This window comes from Miscanthus floridulus, chromosome 14 (assembly GCF_019320115.1).
Source record: "Miscanthus floridulus cultivar M001 chromosome 14, ASM1932011v1, whole genome shotgun sequence".
NCBI classification, from domain to species: Eukaryota; Viridiplantae; Streptophyta; class Magnoliopsida; order Poales; family Poaceae; genus Miscanthus; species Miscanthus floridulus.
This window is the reverse complement of record NC_089593.1, coordinates 75,559,885-75,571,252: the sequence shown is the minus strand read 5'-3', so window position 1 is coordinate 75,571,252 and position 11,368 is coordinate 75,559,885. Positions and strand designations below refer to the sequence as shown.

Sequence of the window (11,368 nt, the reverse complement as noted above, 5' to 3'; positions counted from 1 at the left end):
GTAGAAATAGCAAGGATTTATACAGGATTCAGAGAAATTTGGGGAAGAAGGTTCAGCGCGGAAAACACCTGCGAGAACACAAGAGTTTATGGATTATGGTTTAACCGCTCAACGATTCGGTTACAGGTCCGCGGCTTAATTTTATGTCATGTTTCCCTGAGGAGTCAGTCACCTGTGCTAGCTGTATTAGAACGGAGTACGTACGTTTCACGCTGAACCGGTCTCGAGGGAGAAGAGGAGAGGAGACGAGACGAGACAGGCTAGGCAGGGGTCGATGTTGATGCTGATGCGTGATGTAACTGCAAACCCCGCGACTGACGACGGATGGATTAGGATTTGGATGGACGGCTTGGCTTCAAGTTCGCTTCTCGACGAATGAACGGTGTTTTTCTCTCACAGGATTTCAACGAACAGTATTTTTAGCTGTGACTTTTGAGCGAAGCGAACCGGGCCCTTTCTGTTCCTGTCGTCGTGTCTCCTTCCTTGTTTCGTCCCCCCAACCCTAACTAACCAACCGTCCCCCATTTATGGCAGGCAGGGAGGGAGAGGGCAGGTGGGCGGTTGGGCTACGCTACGCGCGTTGGTGCGGCGGTCGGGATCCATCCATCCGCAAAGCGCGCTGTGCCTGCCACTGCCACGGACAGGCATCATGGGGATCTATGGGAGCACAGTGCACAGGCCTGTCGCCTCCATCCAACGTGGTAATGAATAACGAAAGCGTATAATCGCAACCCCCAACCACATCTCGTCGCCTCCCCTAGCGTCCGCAGTGTGCGCTCCTATCCCCCGGTTCGATGCAATAAATGCGAAGATCGACCTGGCTCCTATACACTGTGAACCCGATTCGATGGAGGAGCCGCTCCTTCGTATCGAACCCGGCTCCAAACCTTCACGAAGAAGGGGATCGGTTGTTTTTCTTATGGGCATGGAGCCCACGTATAGAACCAACCCCGATCCTATACATTGCTGGTAGCATAACAGATGATGTCTAATCGTTCGTGGGGCCCAGCTAAGGACCACCCCTGGATCTATACACTGCTGGTGCCCTAAGCAAGCTGCCTCCAAGCGAAGCAAAGCAAATGCAGATCCAGCAGTAGTCTGCAGCACTTCTGCACGTACTGCACCAAACGTACCCGTCTCTCCCTGATAGTCTACATACTCCTATATAACCTCATTATTATCCACCTAATTAGAAACATATATCTCTCTACTTTCTTGATTATAAATAATAAATTATTTTCTAAAAAAATAATTAGCAATAATTAATATTTTACCCACCATATATCTTTCTTGATTATGATATACAATCTCAAACAAAATAATTGGCCACAATTAATATTTTACCCACTGTAATCATCCTTCATGCAAACTTAATCCCATTATTACCCACTTAAGATTATAATAAACAATTTCAAAGAAAGCAATTAATATTTTACCCTCTATAATCCTTCATGCGAACTTAGTCCCATTTCTAACTAATGAAATAGTTATAAGTTGGATACTCAGCTACATTATAGGTGTATATCAGTGTATTGTACTGTACCACCCTCTGTGCTACATTATAGGTTGTTTTGAGTTCTCTAGATAGCTTTTGCTATGTATCTAGCCCTACAATACGTTTAGATACATATTAAAAGTTATATATTTATCTAGAAAAACTAAAACGATCTATACATTATATTCTAGTGGTGTACTAGGATCAAGTAACGATAGATGAATTTGCGGTCGGTCGCCGTACGTATTATGACGTTATTGCCGAACTCGGACACTCACCTGTTCATCATCACTCACCAATCCAAATCCAAACGAAATCTGGACCAAGGGGCTGTTTGGTTCCCTACCTCAACTTGCCAAGCCTTGCATAAGTGCGGTGTGGCAGGTGACGGCCGGCATCCAAACAGCCTCCAAATTCATTCTCCATCCAATCCAACGTAATGAAAACATCTTGCAACCCCTAGCCACGTCCCCTACTATCTTGTCGGTTCGCTTGCCTTGCTTGCTTTCCTCCAAGCAAAGCAAATCCAAATCCAAATCCAGTGAGCCCATCTCTCCTCCCTGGTGATGCTAGTACTATATAAGCCCACGCACCGCGTGCTCCCTTCTCCAAACACGCAACACTCGCCTCCTCCTCCTCACTCCATCAGTCCCTCCAACCAGCCAACCCACAGTCCCACACCTACAGCACCGCCAGCCTCCGCCGCCGCCGAAGATGACGCTGACGATCCCCGACGACGTGCGCGCGAAGGCGGAGATCTACCTGGGCGACGCAGCCGGTCAAGAAAAAACCCGCCTCCTCCTCCACGAAATCGGCCTCCCGAGCGGCCTGCTCCCGCTGCGGGACATCATCGAGTGCGGGTACGTGGAGGAGACGGGCTTCGTGTGGCTCAAGCAGCGCCGCAAGGTGGACCACTACTTCGCGAAAGCCGACCGCCACGTGACCTACGGCGCCGAGGTGTCGGCGGTGGCGGACAAGGGCCGGCTGAAGAAGATCACGGGGGTGAAGGCCAAGGAGATGCTGATCTGGGTCACGCTCCACGAGATCTGCGTCGATGACCCGCCCCAGGGGAAGCTCCACTGCAAGGCGATTGGGGGTTTGTCCAGGAGCTTCCCTGTTGAGGCGTTTGAGGCCGACGACGGCCGCGTTGTTGTTCCCAGGAACGTCTGTGGCGTTGGCGTTGGCGGTGCTGCTGCTGCTGCCGGCAACCGCAACGGTGCTGCTGCGGAGGCGGTGGAGAAGAAAGTGGAAGCGGCGGCGGAGGGGGAGAAGAAAGCGGCCGTCGCCGAGGAAGGGAGCAAGGGCGACAAGGACGCCGCTGGCGTCGACGGCGTCGACAAGGTCGAGGAGAAGCTCAAGGAGATGAGCACGGCGGAGCAGGTGGTTCAGGGAGAGGCGGTGGCCGCCAAGAACTGATCGGTGATCGATCCGGCCGTCGTACGTGCACGGTGCACCTACCCACCGGGCCGGCCGGCGGCCATATGGCCATTATTTAATTTACTATACCGTGCCCACCGCATTCATTCGTCCACAGCCACCACGCACCATACGCATCGTCAGAGGAACTGAAGAAAAAACACAAATTAAAGAGGAGGAGAAGAGCTACTCATGTATCCATCGGAGACGACGAGCATTAATCGAGAGAGACGGCAGAGCTGCTCGATCGATGGGTGCTCGATTTTCTCTAGAATAAATGAATAATCCATGCCCGCATGTACGATCTGTTTTTTTTTTTACTTCTTCTAAAATTTCCTGCTGTTATTATTAAAACTCGCTTAAGATTAAGAAAGTGATGCTATCTCTATGAATGTCCGCATGATCCATCATGTTTGTTCTTACTACGCTGTGTCGTACGTACTCCGTACATGCGGTATGGCGCCTACGGAGATGAGCAGTGTAGTAGTACTTGTGTCCCATTACTGCGTGGAGTTACCACTCGCACGTGCGACTGTACGCATATACTCCCTTAAACTCTGGAGGATCAGAGCACCAGAGCATGCTGCAGCTATATCCGGGCACAAAGCCCGAGCCCGTGAGCCCGGCACGGACCCGCTATTTAGGCCCTGCCCTAGCCCGGCCCGGCCCGAAGGTCAATGGGCCCGGGCTGGCACGGCACGGGGGTGCAGGCCGTGCTTGGGCCGCACCCTAGGCCCACAGGCCGGCGCGGCACGGCCCGCAAGCAGGCAAGCAGGCCGGCGGCCCAAGAACGCCCCCTCCCCTCCTGGCCTCCTCCCCGGCTCCCCATATAACCGCAACCCTCCCCCGGCCGGCCCCCACCCCCACCCTAACCCTAACCCCATTCGCCTCCCAACCGCAGCCGCACTCGACACCCTCTCGGTCGCTCGTCGCTCTCGCTCGTCGCCACTCGCCTCCTCTCGTCGATCCATCTTCGCCGCCGGTGCGACCGTCGTCCTTGGATCCGATGATATCGCCGCCGCTCCATCACCTCTCCCTGAGTTCCCTGCTCCCTCAGTCCCTCTCCGTCTTCCTTTTTACTCCTTCTCCTCTGTTTGTCGATGAACATGTGAGTCCGCCTCCCCGTCTCTCTTCCACCGTCGCTCGACGTCCTTCTTAATCCCGTCTTGCCCTTGTGTGGCCCTCGTCTTCTCCGGCGCCGGGCTCCGGTTGCGTAGGCAAGTCCATCCCCATTCGTAACCCTAACCCTAGCCCCTAGATCTATACGTTTCTCAGTGTTTTGATTCTGTTTTTGGGATCATTTTCTCATCCGGCTCCGGTTGCGCAGGCAAGTCCATCCCCATTCGTAACCCTAACCCTAGCCCCTAGATCTATACGTTTCTCAGTGTTTTGATTCTGTTTTTGGGATCATTTTCTCATCCTTTTCTTCTTTTCGTGTTCTTTTTCTTTGCAGGTCTGCTACCGATGCCTCGTCGTCAACTAGCCTTGGTGTAGACGGACGACGGGCAATGGCACCGCGGCCAAGCCGTAGCCGCGCACCGTTGAGGAACGGTGCTGGAGTTCAGCCGTCCGCGGCCGAGGGCCCCATGGCGTGTGACCCGCAGGGCGACGGTGCCATGTTCCCTGTGACTGGCGACGATGACTTGGTCGCGGCTGGGCTGTCCCCGGAGTACGACGACGACGGCCATGACCCCTTTGCGGTGTTTGATGACGCCACCCGCGGGACACAGCCGGCGATCGACGTCGATGCCGTCGATGCAGGGGCAACGGGGACAGGGACGGTGGACTCCAACTACACTGGTGTTAATGGTAATGCTGATGGTAATGGTACTCGTACTCCTTCCTCTGGTGCTGTTTCTGGACTTGGTAAGCGCAAGTCTAAGTGTTGGGGTGACTTTGAGGAGGTTTATGAGAAGATTAATGGTGTCGATGTGCGTATTAGAGCTATATGTAAGATGTGTAGAACTGTGTTGAGTGCTAGATCTGCTGCTGGTACTGGTCACATTCTTAGGCACCAAAAATCTTGCAAACAGAAACTTGATAATGCTTCTAGGGTTCAGTCTCGACTAGCTTTTAATGTTGATGGGTCTTTGCATAATTGGAACTATGATCCTGCTGTTGCTAGAACTGAACTGTTGAGGAATATATTAAAAATTCTCATAACCCAAGATTTGTTAGATCATCTAGAAGAACCACCACTAGAGATCTGGATAAGTTATTTGCTGAATGTCGTGCTATGATTAGGAACTGTGTGCATGCTTCTGCATCTGTTGCTTTGACTTCTGACATATGGTCTGGTAATACTAAAGAGGATTACATATCTGTTGTTGCTCACTATGTGAATGCTGATTGAGAATTGCAAAAGAAGATTGTTGGTCTTAGGTTGATTCAAGTTAAGCATTCTGGTGAAAACATTTCTGCTTCCATTGCATCTGTTGTTGAGGAGTATGGCTTGGTTGATAAAATCTTTTCTATCACTTTAGATAATGCATCTTCTAATGCTAAGGCTATGGAAACTTTGACACCCATGTTTGCTGGTTATCTTGGTTGTGATCCTGCACCTGATGATCCTGCACCTGGTTACAGTCTTGTGCATCAACGCTGTGCTTGTCACATTATTAATCTGATAGTCAAATCTGGACTAAAAAGAATCAAACCTTATATAGAGGATTTTAGAACTGCAATTAATTTCTTGAACTCCTCTAATCAAAGAATTGCTATGTTTAGAAACTACTGTGAAACTAAAGGTATGAGACCTAGAAAATTTAGCTTAGACATGGATGTTAGATGGAATGCTACTTATCTCATGCTAAAACACTTGGTTCCTTACAGTGATGTATTTTCTGTGTTCATAAATTCAAATTATGGTTCTGCACTGTTGTCTCCAGCCCATTGGCACGTGGCTGGGAAAATATTGGAGTTTCCTGGAAGTATTTTATGACTCTACTGTTACACTGTCTGGTGTTTATTATCCTACCAGTCCTCTCGTGGGCGTTGGCTAAAGTTTAGCTCTTGCTACAGTTGAATATTCGGAGGCTAGTTAGGAGGACTAAAGATGAGCTCATTATAAAATTAATTGTAGATCAAAGCCCAGGCTAATTCGTGGGACGAATCTATTAAACCTAATTAATCTATTATTAGCGAATGTTTATTGTAGCACCACATTGTTAAATCATAGGCTAATCAGATTTAATTGCCGGATAGGATACGATTGGATACCGACATCATAAATATGCGATTTAAGTATTCGGATACGGATACGGTATCGGATGTTGATATCCGAACTCGAATATGGACAGATCTAAACCCCACTAAACGAATTCGGTCTCGAATACAGTCAAAAATATCTGTACCGTTTTCACCCCTAACTATAGATGTCCATCGGGCCGGCCCGGCCCAGCACGGCACGGGCCCGTGCCAGGCACGGCCCGATGGTGGTCGGGCCGGCACGGCACGTCGTGCCTCTCGGGCCGTGCTGAACCGGGCATCAGGCCTGGCCTACGGCCCAGGCACGGCCTGTCGGGCCATTTTTCGGGCCGGGCCGGCCTGAAAAGCCCGAGCGTCTTAGCAGGCCGTGCCGGCCCAGCAGCCCGACGAGAGGGGAACGAAGGCGTCGTCGTCGCCTCCAGAACGGGCGTGGGTGGCGAAGGGGCGGCGCTGGCTGAGAGAGGCGGGAGGCGGTGGCGAAGGGGCGGCGCTGGCTGAGAGAGGCGGGAGGCGGTGGCGGCGCTCGACGCCGAATCCGGCGAGAAGAGAAGGGGATGGAGAGGAAGTTCTAGTCGGAGTAGCGGACGAGGCAGGAGGAGTCGGCGTCGCCGCGACAGAGCGCGAGCGCGTAGACGGTGTCAGGGACGGGGGACCTCGCCGATGGTGGCCATTGCGAAGAGCTTCCCGGACGAGGAGGCGTTCGTGGGGAGCGTGGCGGCGAGCCGCTGGATGTTGGCGTGGTAGGCGCCGTTCGTGGTGTAGTGGCTGCTGTTGTTCCCGCAGATCTGCCCCACGGGGTCGCCGGCTTCCAGAGGCGTGGGGGTGAAGACGAGGAAGAGGGCCGTGGCGGATCCGGCCGCACCCGCACCCGACGCCGACGGCCGCGCGCGGCAAGAGGAGGTAGGGCCGTAGGGGCACGTCGGCGGTGGCGCTTCCAGGGCTCGACCGCGTGGAGGTAAGGAGCCCCTGGCCACGCGGAGGTTGACGCATGACGCCGGATCTGTCGAGGTGAGCGCCTGAGCGGAGGTGAGGATCCTTCTATGCCCTCTGGTGGGCGTGGCCACGCGGGGGTGGGCAGGAGTGGAGTGACTGCGAGAGTGAGAGAGAGAGGCGTGGTGAGAGACTGAGAGAGGCGTGGCGCTGTGAGAGACTGGGAATGGGGATTAGGGTTTGACAGGGGGAGCGGTGAGAGACTGAGAGTGGCCGCGTCGTGCTTCCGGCTAGCGGGGCCGGCTCCGTGCCTCCTTTTTTGGCCGGGCCGGGCCGAGCCGCCCGCCGGGCTGGGGGAGCAGCCCAAGCACGGCCTGCTACCCCGGGTCGGGCCGGCATGGGCACGAAGAAGGCCGGGCCGGGCTAGGCTCAGGCCGGGCCAAAAAGGCGGGATTCGGGCCAGGGTCATCGGGCTGCGGGCTGCATGTACGTATATATACCCCTAACCATGGCCTTGCTGCTGTTGCATCGTGTGTCTTTAATAATGCCGTTCCATCAGCGCCCTACTCATCCACGCGAACGCGACACACCACCTACGAAAGCAACCTGTCTGCTCTTCTCTCAACACTGCACACTGCACACTACTGCTTCTCGACCATTTAGAATAAAACCATCTTTGCGTATTTTGGCCGTGCGCCTGCAAAGAACAGACTTCAAATATGACGTCAACTTCCTTCCTTTGTCGATCTAAAGAGAAAAAAAAGATCACATGACCTTGGGAGCTGCTACGACCCTTCTGTCGAATTAATTAATTAAATCCTAGTTCATTTCTATAAATCAGAACGAAACAGTTACAAAATTAATCAAGGAAGGCCACCGTGGCATCAGCAGCGTGCCAGCGTGTCAGCAGACAACAGCAAAACATTAGAAAACAAAAGAAGGAAAGGTGAAACAATCCATCCATCCAGCCAGCCAGTAAGTTAAAGAGGGCCTCGAATTTGTTTGTTTGTTTTTTTTATCAGAGAAGAAGGGGAAGAGATTCAAATTTCTTATCATAATAATTATTACTTGTAGGTGGCCGTCCTGATGTCGAGGATGACCCTCTTCTTGTTCCCGTACGTCCGGCACGGCCTTGATGGCCTCGGTGATGCTCCTGAACTTGCCATGGCCGTCGGGGCTCACCACGTAGCGCACCACCATGCCCTGCGCCTGCAACAGCTCCGGGTCCCACACCTTTCCCCCGGCCCCGTACTTGTGCTGCTCAGTGCTCACGTTGTTGTACAGCTCCACGAACTCGGTGAAGCTGCTGATAGAAGTGACAGAAGGGTTACAGGAACAAGTCATAGATCTAGTATACCTATTGATATTTAATGAAGTGTAAACCCTAGAACCTAGACTAAAATAAGAAATAGAGAGAGATCACGGAGGTGCAAACTATCGGCCACCTTCGTAGAAGACGAGCTGGCCATGGGGTTGCTCATCGGTGGCGTGGTGAAGGCCGACGGTGAAGGCGCTGTCGCGGTGGCGATGGTGCAGAGGCGGCGGTGGCCGGTGGCGATCTTTCAGTCGCTGGCAGCACCCCCTCTTAGATCGGTTAGAGTTTCGAGACTGTAGGTGGGGGGCGTCTGACGGCTCAGGTGAACCTCGTGCCTTGTGCCCCGGCTCTCACCTCAATTTTTATGGCGCTGTGTGACGGGGGCCCATCAACCATGGAACGGTTGGCGCCCCTGATCAGGGCGCGATCCAAGGGCCTAACTAGCCGTTGGGCGAATTGGTTGGAGATCATCTAACATTCTCTCCCTTGATCTCACCTTATGACTTAAACTCAACTTATTTACTTTATCTTGTTCCTATTTCATCACGGATTGGTGAATAGAACGTGCCTCGTCGTCACGGTCAATTGCCATTAGATTAAACATGTAACACCCTAGTGTTATGCAAGCCTTTAGGCACTACAAATCATGCATATTATGCATCATCAAGCATCCTAATCATACATGCATAATCATGTAAATAATAACTGAAGCAATGCTTCGAAACATATGAAACATGCTCGTGAAACATGAATGTTGCATACACTTGTTTAGAGTTATTTTGCCCTAATTATGCTTGCTAGGTTAATAAAACATGTTTGGCTATAATTGTAAATCATCTAGAATTATTTAGCACAATTTTTGGAGCAAAGTTTGTATTCAAACTTTTGACAAAATATGCTTTTGAAATTATTATTGGAAAGGGTAAAAAATCCTCTCTATTTAGCTTTTGCTTCCCAATTCAAAATCTATGCAAAATTTTTAGTTGGTCCCTAAAGCAAAGTTGTAGAGGATTAAATTCTAAGCAACTTTTATTTTTGGGCCATTTTCAAAAGAAGTCATTTTCTTGCTCAAAATGGTACTTGAAAACTGATATTTGAAAATTCATTGAAAATGGAATTAGAAAAATTGTTTATCTCTTTTAACGGGCCGCCACCTCACTTCTGGCCCATCAGCCGAAGCCGGCCCAGCGATCCTCACGCGCCCGCGCCTTCGCCTTGGCCCAGCCCACGCCCGCGCGCTGTCTTCTTTCTCCCCCGCGCGAGCGTACGCGTCCGACCGCGTCAGGCATGCCGCGCCGCGTGGCGAGCGCATGCCGGCGACGCCGGCCGGGTGGCGTCCCGTGGCCCCCGCGAGCACGCGCCTCACCCGTTTTCAAGCCCCCGCAGCTCCGCTTCTCCCAGCACTCCTCATTTTCCTCTCCCGCGCTGCGTCTCTACCTCGCCCCGCACCGAGCTCTGCTCGCGCCGCCCTCGCCACCGCAGCCCCGCCGGCGAAATTGGCCGCCGGTGGTCCACCATTGCCCGCAATCGAGCACACGTCGCTCCGCCTCGCTCCCCGACACCCGGTGCACACTGTAGGGTCACAGTTTGAGCAAGGTACAGCTACCTTGCGCATTTTCGCCGCCGTCGGTCATGGCGTCGCCGCGCTTGACCTCACCGTGGAAGGGCTTCCCCGTCCCTTCTCTATCCCCTTGAGTGACCTTCTCGGGTTCGCCACCTTCTTGCGGACCCAGCGCGCACGCCTACTTGCCCGGTCATGGCCGGCAATGGCTGTCGGCCCGCTGGCAGCGGCCGCACCGCCATGGCGCCTGGAACGTCGGCGTGGCGTGGCCGTCTCGCCTCGGCCTTGCTGGGCCAGGTCGGCCTTGGGCCGGAGCCTCGAGCCAGGCCATCGCCTTTCCCTCCGCTCGGTTACGCAGGCCGAAAGCGGCCGTGGGCCAGTCGTTCCCATGGGCCGGCCCAGTAGTAATAGGAAAAATGTTTTCGGTTTTTTCTTTATTATTTAGGAAGAGAAATACTTTGGAAAATGTTTGTGTACTCATTTTGGCTCCAAATTTGTTGAAACAAATTTTGTTGTGTTCCTTGTCACCAGATCTACATGATAAAAATATTGCATGCCATTTTTGAGATACTTTTCTGTAGAGCTTTATTTAATTCTTGATATTGTTGATATCTTGTAAAATGTGTAGTAAAACCTATATGTATCAGAAAAATATGCTTCCAAGTTTGTTACTCTTTTTGTGTAATGTACTTCCTAGGAAAAATATATGCCATGCATGTCCTGTAGAAAAAATGTGAGGTGTAGTTCAAGTGCCTTTAATTGCTGATTTTTGTTATTTTTGCTAGAGAGCAAAATTTGTATAAAACATGCATGTGATAATTTTTGTGCAGTGATTATTTACTATGTAGAACATAGGAAAAATATTACATCTGTTGTTTGACACTTTTCATAATACAAAGTATTTTCATGTTCATAATTAGGTCCAGGCTTGTCATTTTTGTGTAGGCTATTCTACTTATCCAAATGCCATAAAAATGTGATGGTAGACTACTTAGGATAGTACTGTGCTATGGTAATTTTCTAAGATTTTTCTAAGCTATAAAAATAGATGTTGCTATTTAAACCTATTATTAATTAGGGTTTAATCAAATGTTGCTTTATGCATGATTAAGAAATTAGTGAAGCTTTGGTGTATCTTTGAAGCATTTAATGAGATGTGTTGACTTAGCATCTTAGTAATAGAAGAGAATGCAGTAGATGACATGTGCTTGTAGTACATGTTCTTGGATGATGTTGACTACCTTGCATTCCAGCATATTCATTGTGTTCATTTCATCCGATGCACCTTTTGCATAAGCACTTACGCACCTGCATCATACAGGATCGCAAACCGAGAGCCCAGTCGTCATATCCGAGGAGCCTGAGGAGTAGCTCGAGGTGCAGCCGCATGAAGTGACCGAAGCAGACAAGGAGGACGCTGAGGAACTTCCGGAGTGCCCCGATC

The 11,368-nt window shown here is 51.3% G+C and overlaps 1 protein-coding gene across 1 annotated transcript; it reads left to right on the top strand.

The window, feature by feature from the left end:
• The first annotated feature begins 2,096 nt into the window (after positions 1 to 2,096).
• LOC136504164 (uncharacterized) lies at positions 2,097 to 3,208 on the top strand. The gene has a single exon (XM_066499028.1). The coding sequence runs from the start codon at positions 2,210 to 2,212 to the stop codon at positions 2,909 to 2,911; it is 702 nt and encodes a 233-aa protein (XP_066355125.1). The 5' UTR covers positions 2,097 to 2,209; the 3' UTR covers positions 2,912 to 3,208.
• Positions 3,209 to 11,368: the final 8,160 nt, after the last annotated feature.

Excerpts from the sequence above, each read along its gene's own strand:
- LOC136504164 (XM_066499028.1), top strand. The coding sequence starts at position 2,210 with ATGACGCTGACGATCCCCGACGACGTGCGCGCGAAGGCGGAGATCTAC.